This window comes from Nuphar pumila, chromosome 4 (genome assembly GCF_984573655.1).
Source record: "Nuphar pumila chromosome 4, dmNupPumi1.hap1.1, whole genome shotgun sequence".
Lineage (NCBI taxonomy): Eukaryota > Viridiplantae > Streptophyta > Magnoliopsida > Nymphaeales > Nymphaeaceae > Nuphar > Nuphar pumila.
Window position 1 is genome coordinate 34,152,202 of NC_143252.1, and position 17,188 is coordinate 34,169,389.

General features: G+C 39.0%; 1 protein-coding gene across 1 annotated transcript; it reads left to right on the plus strand.

The window, feature by feature from the left end:
- Positions 1 to 2,760: 2,760 nt before the first annotated feature.
- LOC149839929 (cysteine--tRNA ligase, chloroplastic/mitochondrial-like) lies at positions 2,761 to 13,034 on the plus strand. Its single transcript, XM_090002911.1, has 9 exons — positions 2,761 to 3,107; positions 3,769 to 3,832; positions 9,793 to 9,954; positions 11,024 to 11,194; positions 11,312 to 11,593; positions 11,708 to 11,833; positions 11,943 to 12,143; positions 12,247 to 12,354; positions 12,432 to 13,034. The coding sequence occupies exons 1-9, from the start codon at positions 2,938 to 2,940 to the stop codon at positions 12,660 to 12,662; spliced, it is 1,515 nt and encodes a 504-aa protein (XP_089859037.1). The 5' UTR covers positions 2,761 to 2,937; the 3' UTR covers positions 12,663 to 13,034.
- The last annotated feature ends 4,154 nt before the right edge of the window (positions 13,035 to 17,188 follow it).

Sequence of the window (17,188 nt, forward strand, 5' to 3'; positions counted from 1 at the left end):
AGGATTAAGAAATATAATTTTTTATGCTTGAATATTTATGAAAATTTTAAGCCATCGATTTTCAACCCTTAAAGATTCTTCTTATACATAGTAATTGGATGATCCAAGAGTTTGTTTTATAAAATCAAACATTTAGATCACATCAGTACAATAAATTTTTTGAGAAAAATAAAAAAAAAACTATGAAAATCTTATTCATACCAGTAAACATATTTTAATTGCAAACACATATTTTGTGTGTGTATGCAAACTTTAACCGCACATTGGCCTCCAGTTGATAAATGTTTTGAAGTCTCCCCTGCCTACTAAAGGATACACCCAGCTTCTACTTTGTGGCGAAAGAGGCTTTGAGGACTCTGCTTGTCTGGCAGGAGCAGTTAGTGCACGTCACCTTGTGTTGGGATGTTGCAAGTTCGAATCCTAATGATATAGTTGTAGGCTTGGGGTTAACCCCAGCTTTCTCTTTCGAAAAAATAAACTATGTATTGTAATCGGCGATCCAACAGCCAATTCCTGCTAAGCATTTGTAAGGTTAATTTCATGAAGATTAATAAATGAGGCATTCGTACCTCAAAGGTAGTGTATTCAAATATCCAACTGTTGACGGCCTTTTATGCTATATCACAAAGACACACCATTTTGGTAGCGTGTCCTCAATGATACGATCAAACAGGCTCAGACTTATAGACACGGGCACTAACATGTATAGAAAATATTTTAATATTATTTTATCAGTTTTATTGTTTTAAGGTTTTATTTTAATAAAAAAATGCAAATTGTAATATAGAAACATCAAAAATTCATTTTGTATTGATTAAAAAATTAAAACGACTCGTGTCCTTGCATCTTATTTTTCAACAAAAATTCGGAATTCGCGAGAAGAACCCGCATCACGTGTCTTTGTGATATAGTTTTTATGTGCTTCACCAATGGTCCAATAGGGATGTAAACGGGCACTGAGTCTAGCCCATCTAGTGAGAATCAATAAAGAGAATCACGTTCAATTACTAACCAACCACGGATTTGGTTATAGCATTTTTCATATATTAGTACCCAAGTTGGAGTTTGGATCTGACTCGGTTTGCCGAAAAACTGACCTTTTTACGTGTAAATCAGTATCCGATTAGGATTAGGTATCCTAATTGGATCTAGATTCCGCAAAGCTTCTCTCCATCAGATAGTGTAAATGCAGCTCCGAATCAAATTACCTTATACTTGACTATATCCGACCCGAACGCAACCCAATAAGTCCTACCCAACATTCACCCATAAATCCACCAGTTTCCAAAACAAGAGCAACTGACACAGTTGTAACTGTACACTAAAGCAAGATATTATTGTTATTTTTTTAATGTGATTACCTGGATCTGTCAGCCTTCGGATCTGGGCAAGATCCATCCCCACCGTGGAAAATGATCTTCTGACTACAGTGATAAAAGTTCAAAGCGGTAATTAACGGGCTGTCAATTTCTCGTGAGATATTCAATCTTTTATTTAGCCAAAGCACCTTTTTTTAGTGTTTGCCGATAAAAACGTACATGTTACAATAAATTCACGATGTTTTTGTTTTTCAATCAATGGAAAAACAACCTCCCTGTACTTAGGGGTATCAATGGGTCGGTTTTGACCCACACCAAACCATATAAGGTCAGGGTTTGGTGATAAATAAGAAGGTCCTATTTCAATCCGGGTTAGACCCCTATTAATATATGGAGCCAGGTATGGTTTGTGAAATTTCATACCCGACCCTAAGGGTTCGATTAAAAATATTATTTTATCTGATCTTATGATGGGTCCAATTGGACATATGTCTGAACCCGATACCAGTATCTCAAATCAAGTCGGGGTCTGGTTTCACCTAAGTCCGAACCCAACCCAACCCGTTGACACCCCTACTTGTACTTAGTCTCTAGATAAGACAATAATTAAGTGGTGTCATATTGTCGTGAGAAATTATAAGTTTATATTATATTTCACTCACTTTTATATGAAAAAAATAGCAAAAATGCAAGTAATTAGAATTAAAACTATAAAATATGCAAAACGCAAATCTCAAGATAAATTCATGACATTTTTTTTTTAATATATGTAAGGAACTGCTTCCCTGTATTAAGTTTCCACATTAACTAAATGGCTGTTAAATCCTTGGAAGCAAATTTCAATGTCTTTCTATTTTTCTCTGTTTTATTAAACTATAAAATATATATATATATTTTTTTAGATTTATAACTTAAAAAAAACGCACACAAAGACCTGCTCATGCTGGCTCAGCCTACCATACCTATAGGCATCATGCCCACCGCGTAAAACTCTGAGGTTAGGACTCCTGTCCCCATGGGCCTATGATGGATGTTGGCCGGAGGCGACTGAACCTTGACCACCTGCCTAGCAGCCAAGGCCCCCAACCCTCCACTGGGGTAAATACAAAACTTTTACAATTTTTTTTTACTAAATACAATTAATCTGCTGTATTTTTTTTATCAGAAAAAAAATGAGAGTAATTTATCATTAAAAAAATTGAGAGTAATTTATCGTGCTCTTACGATAAACACGTAAATATCGCGATAAAATCACAGAGAAAAAAACGAACGCCCTACACTTACACCGTAGAGGAGGGGAATCAGATCAGGTCATGCTCAACATGAGCTTTTTTCTCATGCCAACATCGTGGCCGTCCGTTTGTATTTTGAAAAGTTAAAAAGTCAACAGAACAGCTCATGTTCAGCATGACCTGATCTGCTTCCTAGAGGAAGAGGAGGAGGGAGAGTCAAGGCTTTGGATTAGGCGCGTACGTCCGTTCTTCGCTTCTCCCGCTGTCGCGCTCTCTCGCCCGAGGGTGCGTACAGACGAAGCAAACAGAGGAGAGGAGGAGCGAGGGAGCTCGACGAAGAAGAGGGGAAAAGAAATCCTAATTGAGCCTGCGAGCAGTTGCAGAGAATGGAGGGGACGGCGGAGTTCCAACTCTACAACACGATGACGAAGCAGAAGGACGCCTTCCACCCTAGGGTTCCGGGAAAGGTCGGCATGTACGTCTGCGGCGTCACCGCCTACGACCTTAGCCACATCGGCCACGCGCGAGTCTACGTCGCCTTCGACGTCCTCTACAGGTCCCCCTCCTTTCCTCCCTTTTCCCTTTTCCTGCAACTAAATCTCGATCTCTTGAATTTCCCCGATTCCGTGCCCTATTCGCAGTGCGATCGGCAATATTCCGTGATTTTTTCGGTTTTTTCTTCGCTTCTGTGCGTTTGCTTGTTGTACGGTTTCGTTTTCATTCGGCATCGAGAAATCGAGGGAGAATTCTCCTTTTCTTCCTCTTGGTTGTGCTCCTCGTTTCGATTTTTGAGCGACCCTGTTTGTTTTTCCGTATGTTTGGACTATCGGAGAGATAACGGCGTGTTGTTGAAGCGGAAGTCTGGTTTATGGTTACGATTGATGGCGTCTACCTCTGCTAATTTGATTGTGTTCTGTCGGCTGTGTATTTTTAGGTTATAGAGTAGAAAACTGTGAACTAGGCAATGTATCAGGAAATTCATGACTAGTTTTTCTTTTTTGGGTAAAATAGTTGTGGTTCATGAAGATTATGAGAAGCTATGTTATGGCGTTGATTATTGATTGCTTTTTATTGCGTTTATATTTATAGATATGGGCTTACGGTTATATGTGCTAGTTCTTGCCATTTTGGTGTTTCAACACGATGTGAAAGCTCATATGTATTTAGTCGTTTCGTTGTGTGGATTCTAATCTAAACTATTATTTGACACCGCGCAGATATCTGAAACATTTAGGCTATGAAGTACATTATGTGCGTAATTTTACGGATGTAGATGACAAGGTAAGTGAATGAGTCCTTTTTTCGTTTTTCTTTCTAATGTATTAATGCAAGTAGCAGGTTTGTTTCTATCGCATTATCTTCTGTGCGAAGTTCAAAGTATTCTTTGCTTTCTACTTTTTATTTTAGTTTCTTCAATGTACAGACCGCAGCCATTATATTGCAAAGAATTTCATTAATTTAATCAGCTGAGAGTGCATTTTCATATGTTGTCTGCTATTTCACTCTGACATTTTAATGAATCTTAAAAAATGTATTTAGAAGTGATCTCTATCGAACTCTCAACGCATCTATCTGTGTCATGGGACCATAACTGCTCAAAATATGATCTCATCTTTTACAGAAATAGCATATAGCTATCCTAACAGAACCGATCAGTTTGTTCATTGAACTAAAAATTGAGAAGGTTTGTGGATATTGTATGAAAACCCCAAATAACTATCAACACAGAAACCATCCTATAGATATTATATCCATTCCGGTTCGAAATGTGAAACTTAGTATTCATTCTTTTGGAAATGGGAATGTTTTATGTCTTATTATGCACGGTATGTTTGCAATTTTTATAAATGGAACACATTCCTCCTTCAATTTTGTGAAAAAAAATGTTTTTGTTTTCATTTGAACTGAAATATCTCATGAAAGATTTCCATCTTAGGTTTTTGTAATCCTTATCTGTTAATTTTGTAGCTTTTTTAGGTCTTGATTGGTTATTGTCTGTTAATGCAATATGGGCCATTACTTCTGTTGATGACTGTAGAATCATTTGGTATTTGACCCTCCCAGAGTTCCATAAGGATATGTTTGACGGCACGTCCCGCGCGTCGCACGGGACAAAAGTTACAAAAAGTTCACGTTTTTTAACAAACGTGGGACGCGGTGGATGCGCGGAACGCCGTCTGCCACATCCATTATTTAGTGTCTTTTTTGTTCCATATACTCCCCTGTTACAAAAATAACAGGACGGGCGGAACAATTAAAAAAATGCATCGACAGGTCCGCCGGTCGATGCGTCTCTCTCCCGGAAGCGTCTCTCTCTACCAGAAGCTTTTAATGGAGCGACCATGGATTTCTAGTTTTCCTGCGCTTGTGCAGGGTCCTCCACAAGGCGGGCTGCCGGCGTCTCTCTCCCGCCGGTGGTGACGAGTAACAAGAGATCCATGGTTCCTCCCGACAGTCATGCTTTGCCACCTCTTTTCAATGCATGTGCACATTCCCTCTCTGTTAAACAAGGCAGAGAGATCCATGGTCGCTCCATTAAGATGAAATTCCAACAAAATCCCATGGTGGTAGGCTCCCTGATTCATATGTATGCTGAATGTGGATGCATCGATGATGCGCACCGAGTATTCGATGAAATGCGTGTGAGGAATGTTGTCATTTGGAGCATTTTGATTGATGGGTATGTTAAGAATGGCTGTCCTATGGAGGCTGTGGAGCTCTTTAGCTTGATGGTTGGGGAGGACATGATGTTGAACGATGTCACGGCGATCGCGGTGCTTTCAGCATGTGATTTGAAGGTGGGTAGGTTGGTTCATGGGATGATGGTGAAGTTTGGGTTTAGCGGGGCTATTGTTCTGGGGACTACCCTGATCAATATGTACTTCTGTTGTTGTGATTCTGAGAGCGCATGGCAAGTTTTTTACTTTATGCCTGAACAGGATCATGTTGCTTGGAACACCATGATCTCAAGGCCTGTGTTGCATTGGGTGATTTCCAGACTGCTAAGGAGGTTCATGGCTTGTTGGAGAAGAAGGGCGTCGAGATGAATATGAATGTTTGTACTGCTTTGGTTGATATGTCTATGAAGTTCAGTAAGTTTGAGATTGCATGCCAACTATTTAGTAAAATGCCAAAGTGAGATGTAGTAGCATGGACTACTATGATTTCAGGATTTGCTGACTGTGGTCGTTCAAAAGAGGCCTTAGCTTTCTTTGATCAGATGATGGGGGCTAATGTTGAACCTAATGAAGTTACATTAGCAAGCGTATTGTCATTTTGTGCACACTCTGGGATTTTAAGTCGAGGAGTTTGGATTCATCAGTATATTAAGAAGCAGAAAATGAAGCCTAGTGTAATGTTGTGTAATGCACTTATGGATATGTATGCTAAGTGTGGTAGTATTGAAGCTGCAATGCAGTTGTTTGAAAGCATGACCATCAAGGATATATCATCTTAGAATGTGATAATCAATTGACTAGCTAGGCATGGAGCTAACTGACAAGCTCTAGACTTGTTTGAACGAATGATAGAACATCAGACAAGGCCCAATTCTATCACCTTTGTTGGTGTGCTATCTGCATGTTGCCATGGTGCTTTGGTTGATTCAGGCAGATGTTACTTTGACTCAATGATATTAGTATATGGTGTTGAGCCTGGACTTGAACACTGCTTGCAGTGGCACGCGTTCGTCCTCTTCTCGTCGGAAACGGCGTTCATCCTCTTTCGCCATCGGAATGTTCGCGCTGGTCGTCGAAGTAATTCGACCCATTATCCATGACGGTCCAAGTTGTCCGCACATCGTCATCAAACAACGGACATTTGGAACATAGCATCTGAGTACGGTCCAAACAAACGTTGGACTTGGAACAGTTGTTACGGAACGAACAAAACCAATGTTCTGTTCCGTCTTTTTTGTTCATTTCGTCCAACCCTAGACAAGCCATCAAACATACCCTAAGGGGTTTGACAATGAACTGTTCTAAACCAAACCATGATCGCAGTTACAGCACAATATCAATGTTGTGGATGTAGCTAGTCTTAATCGAACTGTGAAACCATTCTAAAATAGGAGTCCTGGATTACTATTGTAATATTACAGTGTGAGCAACAACTGAGCTTACAAACTAAGCGAAACATATGTTAAGGATCCTCTAAGTGGGTTCTTTCTGTAAGCTGGAAATTGCCCATGCGAAAGTGAAGGTAAAAATGGTCAAATAAATTAAACATATTGATATGTTTAGATTGTTGCAGTTTTCGCCCTTTTCCTCGAAGAAAGGTTATACTAATGTTTTTGATAGCTTACCGTGGTATGGATGGACGACGGTTCATTGAGTATTGCTTCAGAAATCTTCCTTGCATTCAGCAAGTGATAGTTTTCAATGTGACTATATTACTTAGGCCAGATTCTGAGAGGACCCATTGGTGTCTGAACTATCACCATGACAACATTATGGTTTCATGGCCATAATCAAGATGTACAAGCTGCCAGAACTTTTACAGACAACTGGGGAGCATGATCTGTGAACACCTTTCTGTCATTTTGAAAAAAATAAACAAAAAAAGGAAGAAAAAAAGGAACAAGGTATCATCTTTATTAAATCTTGCATGATATCCTTCTTGGAAGTAGTAAAGTATTGAGCACATTCCAGAGGGTAATGATGTATATGTGGCTATTCTCATTGGCAGAGCCATTTTTGTAGGGACTATAAATGTAGTAGCTATTTTCAGTAGGTGTGGTGCTGCGCCATGATGCCTGAAGACAATGTACAAATTTTTTTACAGTTTTCACTTATTTCAAGTAGCTTGGTATAGTAAAAAAATATGGAGGTTTTCAATTGTCATAAGAGTTGTAGGGAACTAATGGAAGCTAGTTTGATTGTCTTGCATGATAAGAGAGGTTCAGTTTCGGAGATGTTGAGTAATTGCAGCTTGATCATTTGTTTGGATATGTGACTGGACAGGAGCATAGTATTTTCGAAGAAAAAAGCAAATGGATTCACTTATTTCTTTCAAAGATGCAATTCTATTTCCGAATGTGTAGAATCAAATGTTTGAATCTGGATTATGCTGGGGTTCCCCTACACAATTGACCGGGACCTCTTATGTATGTTAGGTGATTTCTGGTTAATTTCTTTTTGTTGTAAACTTTAATATGATTGCATGTTGTGTTTTCATGTTTTATCTTTTTTTCTTGTGTGTGTGTGTGTGTGTGAGAGAGAGAGAGAGAGAGAGAGAGAGAGAGAGAGAGAGAGAGAGAGAGAGAGCAGTCTTCCTCTGAGTGTGTATCTATGCCTTGCTACAAGGGTGATCTGTCCATATGTTTCTTCCTCTTACTGAACAGAAGCATGCAATTGTGTTTTAGTTCACGCATGAATGTTTAAAGTTGTTGCTGCTTCCTCCATAATATTCCCTGTTCTATTTGGTCATATGTTCTTCCTCTCATTTGATAGAAGCATGCAATTGTGTTTCAGTTCGTTCATGCATCTTTAAAGTTGTTGCTTCCTCCATAATATCTCTTGTTCCATTTCTCATACAAGTGGGCTACCTAATTGAGAGTAGATAGCATGACTAGACCTTTTACTATATTTTACCTCTCACATAGTCTCTCTAGATGCAGGACATGAGTGCATAACCACATAGAGTGTGTGTTCCATTTATCTTTTTCTCCCTTTACTATAAAGAATGCACATTGTGGATGCGCTGTGCCTTTTTTTGGATAATTATATCAAGCAAGCTGTTTTCTAATAAGGAAACCATTCAAAATGACCTCACTCTTTATGAAGCCAATAAACGACTTCTGTCCTGGAGCTCTCCTGAAAATGATCAAATTATGATTACAAGGTTGTCAGATAACAGTGGTAGGCTAAAGATCAGCCATCTTATCCTCTTATGGAGCTCATTTTTCATTCAAATAGTGCAAGAGTAGCAGTGTATTGATATCTTTGTGATTAGAGAGAGAAAAACTATCTGCATGGAGTTGTAAAAATGTGGTTTCAACCATGGTTGCCAGTTGAGGAAGTGGGAGCGGGAAGCGAGGCACTTTCAAAATTTTAGGAAGCGTGGGACCACTTAGGAGCGAATCGGGAATCGTCTCGGAAGCGACCTAGGAAGCGAACCGGAAGCGACCTAGGAAGCGAAAAAAATAAAAATAAAAAATAAAAATAAAAAATAAAAAAAATAAAAAAAATAGGGGAAACGAGGGGGAAGCATGCTTCCCATAAAAGGGAAGTGCGCTTCCCATTTAAAAATGGCGCTTCCCCGTGCGTTTCGGAAGCGCGACGTTTCGCTCTTCCGAAGCGCGCTTCGGGGAAGTGCGCTTCCCCACTTACCTAGGCGCTTCCGGTAACTCTGGTTTCAACTGTACGTGGATCCACCCTGAATATACCCATTGAGCATTACATGAGAAAATATGCATATCTTAGACAGATCTTTTTTTTCCAAGATGCCCAGAGCAAGTGCAGCTTAAGATGTTGGGCTTAAAATTGAGGGTATATGTTGAAGACTATTTTTTGGCACTAGTAGAACAGTTTTATGATCTTTTCTTTTGCATAGTTTGCGTGTTGGTCTCTACATGAAAGAGAGACTGATATATATAGGCTACTTCTTGTGATCTCCACTTGCTTCTAAGATCTTGGAATTTCATTGTTAGGTCTAGAATCACAAGGTTGTGTATGGATTATTTGAATTTCATTTTATGCACAATAATACTAATTGAGATAGTATCTGTCTTTCTGATCATTCAGATTTTCAAACTTGAAAGTTGAGGAAGTAGAACATAGAATTTTTTTTGGAAGACTGTAGCTCTTATTGTTTCACTCCTAATTATTTTGTTAAATAGTTTGAATCTGTCTGTATTGTTCTGGTTCATTGCATTAAAGAGCTATTTTGTAGTGTGTATGGTGGACAGGCCACTCTTTTCTATTCAGTTCCCCTGTGTACAGTTTGAAGACCATCTTAGTGACTCCAGATGGGGTGGCCTGTTGCTGCAGATGTGCTTATACAAAACCAAAACTCTGATTGTGTTATAGGTCGAGCTTATTATTTTTTGGGTTTTGCACTTGAAGACTTTTAAATGTTGCACCTTGTACTTTGTAATTACCTTTTCCGTGATTAGTTCTGGAATTGCTTCTTACTCGTCATCTTTATCTAATATTTGGTAGAAACGTTTTTTGTTTTCATAGCATGTAAACTATATATTTCTTGATGATCAACCTGAGGTGTGATTTTTTATAATTCTGCAGATAATTCGAAGAGCAAATGAGTTGGGAGATGATCCAATAAGCTTGAGTGCTCGGTTTTGCAAAGAGTTTCTTCTTGATATGGTGGATCTTCAGTGCCTGCCTCCTACTGATGAACCACGTGTATCAGATCACATGCTGCAAATCATTGAAATGATACAGAAGGTATTTCACATTTATAATCTATTGAATTTCAACCTAATTGTCTGTGCAGCATTTTATATCTGGTTAAATATTGAGTACCATCGTCGATCTTTTAATCATTTAGCAGAGAACTATTTCTGTGAGTCCTCTTATGCACATTTCTATTTGAGTCTATTTTTACCTTTCCACTTTCATATAAGTGTGCATCTTCTTCTTGTTGTCATGTACGTATACTTTGCTTCCCTAGAACATTGTTCAATATGTTGGCAATCATAGCTTATCGATATTGTAGACAGTCTCATGCATGTTTTAATGTATTTTACCATTTTCGTGGAGCCTCATTTTGGGAGTTGTTGCTTGCCCAGGCGTTTGGTCTCGGAGAACTGCAAAATGGGCCGAGCTTCTTGCAATAGCGAACTCTCACATTGCTTAATCTCAGCTTCGGAATTGCTTATTTAGCTAAATGAGCCAAGCTTGACCCAAGACTCAGGCTTGTTTAACAAGCCAAGCTTGAGCCTGAGCTTCAAAGCCATTTACAATAATTTATGAAAGTTAGAATATGTTTATGTAAAATTTGCATTTATTAGTTAGAATACGTTTATGTGAAACATACATTTATTATCTAATCACATGCAAGTTCATTGTAATTGAGTTTGATAGTCGCCTCTTATTCATGAACCTATAATTTGCTAAGTGCCTCTTTATTTGTAGCCTGATCAAGCTTGACTCAACTGGGCCAAGCACAAGCCAGGAGCTCAAACAGCTCGTTACATGTCGGTCATCGAGTTCACTTATTTGTTTCCTTGGCTCTTGTTACATAGTTTTTCATATCCTTAAATCCTTTAAGCATCATGGCTGCTATGCGGGCATCATGTTCTCTTTCCCTTTTGGGGGTAAAAACTAAAAATCATGATTCACTACTTAGTCTATGCTATGAATGATTGTCATATATACTTTACCATAAATTCAATTAGTAGGATGGTTGTTCAAATGTGTATTGAAAGTGGAGTAGTTCTGTTCGTTTTGCTTTTTGTGTTATATAACATCATGTAGCTGGAGGTTGTTTCTAATGCCACTTATTTTGTGATAGATCATTGATAATGGATGTGGCTACATACTAGAAGGAGATGTGTATTTCTCTGTTGATCAGTGCCCTGATTATGGTCGTTTGTCTGGGAGGAAGCTGGAAGACAATCGAGCAGGGGGACGAGTTGCTGTGGATGAAAGGAAAAGAAACCCTGCTGACTTTGCTTTGTGGAAAGTAGGTTACCTGCAAGTGATGACAAATTTTTACCTGGATATTTTTCAACTGAATTTATAATTTTGCCATTATTTGCATGATTTATCTTGACTGCCAAGTCATCTTCTATAATTTCAGTCAGCAAAACCTGGTGAACCAACATGGGATAGCCCATGGGGTCCAGGTAGACCAGGGTGGCACATCGAATGCAGTGCCATGAGTGCCCATTATTTAGGTCATACTTTTGATATCCATGGGGGCGGGATGGACCTGATATTCCCTCATCATGAAAATGAGATAGCTCAAAGTTGCGCTGCCTGCCCAGATAGCAATGTTAGCTACTGGGTGCATAATGGATTTGTGACCGAGAACAAGGAAAAGATGTCCAAGTCACTGGGTAACTTTTTCACAATACGCACGGTAAGACGAAATTTCCTAATTGGTGAAACACAGTATTTTCACACTATTTTCTTTGCTTTTATCTTGCTGTTAACTTCCTAGGCGTTCATTTTTTATGTATCTGTTACTTTGTAGGTTACTGAAAGGTATCATCCACTTGCTTTGAGGCTTTTCTTGATGGATACTCATTATCGTTCTCCAGTTAATTATTCAGAAGCTCAACTGGAAAGTGCATCAGAACGTCTCTTTTATATATATCAGGTATCTGAATTCTTAGCTTTGTTTTCCATCTAAAATCAATGCTCTCCTACTATACAAGCCAGCTTGCATATGAGTTGCTTGAAGATTTAGAGTATTGAGTTATTTTCAGACGTTGCACGACTGTGAAGAGACTTTGTCCCAATTCCGAGAGAAAAGTCTCAATGGGCGTATTACTCCAGACACCAAGAATTGCATTGACAAGTTCCGTAAGGATGTTGAGTCTTCAATGGCAAATGACCTGCACACTAACGATGTCTTGAAGGATTTGTGGGAGCCCCTTAAGACCATAAATAGTCTCAACTCAGGCAAAGTATGGATTTTGTATCTTCTTGCCCTTTTTGTTTTAGTTTGGCTAAGGCTTGTTGTCTCCGACTTTCTGCTTGGGTAATTCAATCAGCTGCACTTCAATACAGGGGAGTCAGAAGCAGCAGCCTCCCCGTATCCTATCGCTAATTGCGTTGGAAAAGGAAGTGAAGGATGTTCTGTCTGTTCTTGGATTGATGTCACCGTCTACTTCTGAGGTAAAAAAAATGTCACAGAAGGCTGAATTGATTCATCTGACGTGAAAGATTAAACTTTTATTATTGAAATAAAACAGGTTTTGCAGCAACTGCGAGAAAGGGCATTGAAGAGAGCACAACTAACAGAAGACCAGTTGCTTCAGCATGTCGAAGAAAGGACTGCCGCAAGAAAGAACAAGGAGTATGAGAAGTCTGACAAAATCAGGAATGGCTTGGCGAATCTGGGGATAGGCCTCATGGATAATGATCCAAGGGGAAGAATCTGGATACCAATTGTGCCACCTGAAAAAGAGGAGCCTGTTGCCTAAACACTCAACGATTTGTTTTACTTGCAAGAGCCCGTGTTTTTAAGTGCTCTTCTACTACAGAGTTCCTGTTTTGGTACTGCCTTCCGTGTACCGTGCAAATCTGAGCCGCCTTAAACAACCTGATTCCTGGTGCATCCCTTATTTTAGGATGACAAAGGGAAACAAACCATGATACAGTATCTCTTTGTGTCTCTTTTTTTATAGGCATATTTTTTTTTTAGCATCTTATACATAACTTTTTTTTGTTATTGAACAAGAGGAGCTCATTCTCTGATTTGTGCCATGCATCCCTGCTGAAGTGAGAGAAAGCTGTGGAATTTTGTTGGTACAGTTTTTGTTTAGTAATATGATACTCTTGTTTTGTTGTAAATAGCCTTCACTGTAATCTGTTGTTTCTTTTAGAAGTTTAGCTGTGCCATTTCTTGAGGCATCTATACAAACTTGAGCCAATACTCTTTTTGCTTGGATGCTGCTCTCTTTATGTCCGTCGGTCATATGCTTGCTTGGTCTGCTGGGCCTGCCGATTACATTGCTGGTGGTGAAAAATGAGTTAGGAGCTAAGAAATCAGTGAGCTTCTGTGCATGTGTTTTTCCTAATGCAGAGATTGGCATTAGTTTTAGATATTATTTTTTTACTTTGGTAGGCGAAGAGCATGATTATGCTTGCTAAGATTGATTACCAATTGCTAAAAAATTAAGGCTTACGGAGACAGTTTCCTCCTGTACTAAGCATGGGGTAATGAGTACCCACCCACTGAATGTCATCGTCAGTAAACAAGTTTGCCACAGTAGCAAAATCACCACTTTACAAACTGTGGTCTCTATGAATTATAGAAATCAAAGGCCATATCTTGTGGTAATACTAGGGAAAGCTACAGAGGTGACCCATTTTGTCTCATTGGTGGATGATGCTAATTTTTGTATTTTTATTATACATTGAGTGATAATGTTCGTATATTATCATTTAAAACAATGGTTTTCAAGCTATGTGCGCTTTTTACATGTATAAAGAGATTGGATATAGCTGGTTTTCTGTGAAATCTACTTCAGTAGATGTATTAATTGGATGGCAGAACCAGCCGATCTTCTTGAGCATACCATTTGAATTTGAAATGAACCGAAGAAAGAGAAGAATGGACGCTTCTCTAACAAGGGAGAGGGAGCGAACTTTTTTAAATAATGGATGTTTCTCTCAGCTCGTATGCAACCTTTTCTCCCGAGGAGATAAGATAGTACCATATAAAATTTGGATCCAGATGCAACCCTACTTCATCAAATCTTGCTCAGATCTGAATTTGTTTTTTGGGCCTATTGCTTAAAATTTCACTATTCTGATGTGGATCAATTATGACAGCTTGTATCCAATCTGTTAGCACCCCTATGGTCATGCACTTCCAAGACCTGTGGTTCACCTGTCATATGTCTTGCTTCCCACTGCAAGTGGGCTCAAGTGACCCACTTCAGTCCATTGTATAGCTAAGTCATTCAACTAGACCACCGGGACTACCACCATGATGTGAACATGCAAAGTAAAAATGGTGAAAGCTATTTTGAGGCTAAGACCTGATGCAGGACACCAGCAAAAATGAACAGTTTTGGAGGCCAAGACTTTAGAAGGGCCTTTAGGGTATGTTTGATGCGCCGTTCTCAGCGTGATTCAGACGAAAATCACGCTGGGAACGATGATTTTCAACAAACATTGGACTCAGCGGACGGCGTTCCGTGCGTCCACCGCGTCCATATTAGTAAGTAATTTTCGATCCCCCCTGTTACAAAATGAACAGGAACGGAGGGGACGAAAAAAAAATGTATCGACGGGCGTGCCACGCCCGTCGACGCGTCTCTCTGTGAAAAATAGCTCAGCACATCATCCTCTTCTTCGTTTCCCTAATTTCGATCCTTCCCTCTGAAATTTCGTCGGATCCGACGTTGATGCCGACCTCCTCGCCCTGCAACAGCGGTCCAACCTGTCGATCGGGTTTCCGTTCAACCCATCGATGCCCTAAAAAGCTTGCAGTTGCCCACCTTCTCACTCGCTCTTTTTTCTCGCCACTCTCCTCTCTCTCTTGGTTGCCTGCCGTTGAACCCTCACGGTGCCTTGTCGGAGAACCCTCACCTCTCCTTTGCCAGTCGCCACCGCTGCCGCTACTGCCTCAGGCTCACTGTGAGTCGTTGGACCCTGATCACTGGTCCCCATTCGCTAGAGTCTCCTGCTCGCCAGAGACCCCAAACTCGCCTGACCCAGCCCTCCAGAGACCCCATTCGCTGGAGTCTCTTTCTCGCTCGCCAGAGTCCCCCACTCTCCCAAAGTTGCCTGACCCATCCTGCCAAAGACCCCATTTATGTTTTTTCATTTTTTTCCCTTGTTCCTTCTCTCTTTAATGTCAAACACGCGATCATTATCTGGATTGAGAAATTATGTTAACAAATTTTCCTCTCCTTTTGTTTTTTCCCCTCTTTGTTTTTGTGTTTTCTTTGAAGTTTGTTTCATCATTATGGTCTGTATGATGTTTTGGTTGAGAATTTGTGGGTGTCTGGTGTTGGTTTTGATCATGGATTTTGGTTGTTGAATTTTATGCGTTTTGGTGGTAGGATGTATGTGTGTAGCAGTGTAGAAGCTTGGTGGTTGGATGTACGTGTGTAGTTAGGAATTGTGATTTCTTTTTTCTTTCTCTCTTTTTTTTTTTTAGAGTTCTTCATTTTTTATGTTGTTGGCATGTAAATTACAGAAACACAAAAGATGTCTTTTAAGCTTATACAAATCTGCTATCTATAACCCGGGAAGAAGCACAACACATAAAGGTTCTGGCTCATTATGAGAAACAAAGCTGTGGTGTGATTATATTTCTGTAGAACAAGTGTGTAAAATATTACAAAATAGATCTTTAGAAAATTGAGTGAGTTTGCTTCAGGATTTTGAGTTAACATAGCCTATATAGTCTGTGAGTGGACTTCTTCTTCATGATTGCAGTTGCCTAATACAAACATAAATTCATCAGTTTGTTGGTAAATGATCCCTCTAACGTTCAGTTTACAACACAGAAAGAAAGTTTAATCTTCTTCCACTGTAACTTATCATTTGATGTATACCTTTGGTAATACAATTGATTATTGACTTTTATAAACACCCGTTGTATGATATAATATTTCTAGTTGTACTTATTTAATATGGTGATTAACCATGATTTGCTTAGTTGGCAACCAATTCATGATCTGTTTCCTATTGTTTTTTAAGTTCTCAATGGACTAGTATATTAAAGGATTCATTATATGAATAAAAAGAGTATCTGTGGCACAGGTTAATGTTGTATGGTTAATTCAATATATATAGTATCCATTTTTTTTTGTGCTTCCAGGATAAAAACCATGAAAGCACAAATATGACTCGAGACAAAGTTTCCTTTTGTAAAGTCTTCTTTGCTGATCGTAAGCATTTTTAAGTATGGTGGATTGATAGAGCTCTCAATCTTTTTTTTTCTTTTTCAATAATTCTTCTAAGATTCTGATTCATATTTGCAGTTAGTTGATGGTTGAGGTTTATCATATTTTAGTCATGGTTGTCATTCACTTGCAAATCAACTGCTCTATTATTAAACTTGTCGAGGATAAACCAACTTAAGTGGAAATCATACCATGGATCATTTTCATAAATCTACATTATAAATTTAATGTTTGGGGAATAATTGATCAGGCGAGTGGAGGTACTTGCAGGATAGTCTCTCATCCAATTATGTTCAGTGGTGCGATGAGCCCATTGTATGGCACAAGGTTATTGACTTACCATAGCTGTGATATTGAAAAAAATGCAGCAAGCATGTTGCCTACTTTTTCCAAACCTTAAGTATTCATCATCAAATATTAAGGAAGTAGGCCTGCATACTTTTAAAAAGCAGTGAATCCAATTAGAGATTTTTTATTCGAGGCAAATGTCAAATTCAAGATCCATATTCTGGGCAAAAATCCAATTTGAGATCCATATTCGAGGCAACAATCCAATTTGAGATCCATATTCAAAGCAAAAAACTATATTCGGGGCAAAAATCTCATTCGAAATTCATATTTGGGGCAAAAATTCAATTCCAAATTCATATTTTGAGCAAAAATTTAAAATTTTAGATATAATTCCGTAATTGGATTCATATCCGGGCAAAAAACCATAATAAATTTGTTAAAACATGTAAAATGGTGGACGGATCGGGTTTTACGATCCAAAACAAAGTAATTTGACCCATTGTCCTTACTGTTCAAGTTGCCCACACGTTATCATCAAACAACGGACATTTGGGACATAGCATTTGAGCACGGTCCAAACAAACGTTGGACTTGGAACAGTTGTTACAGAACGAACAGAACTTAAGTTCTGTTCCGTTCTTTTTGTTCATTTCGTCCAACCCTGGACAAGCCATCAAACATACCCTTAGTAGCACTCAATGGACTAACAAGTTTCCTGTCCATATGGAACCAAAACCAGACGTATTTAGGTCTAGTATGGAACGCATCAAATATGAGATACAACTTTTGAAATT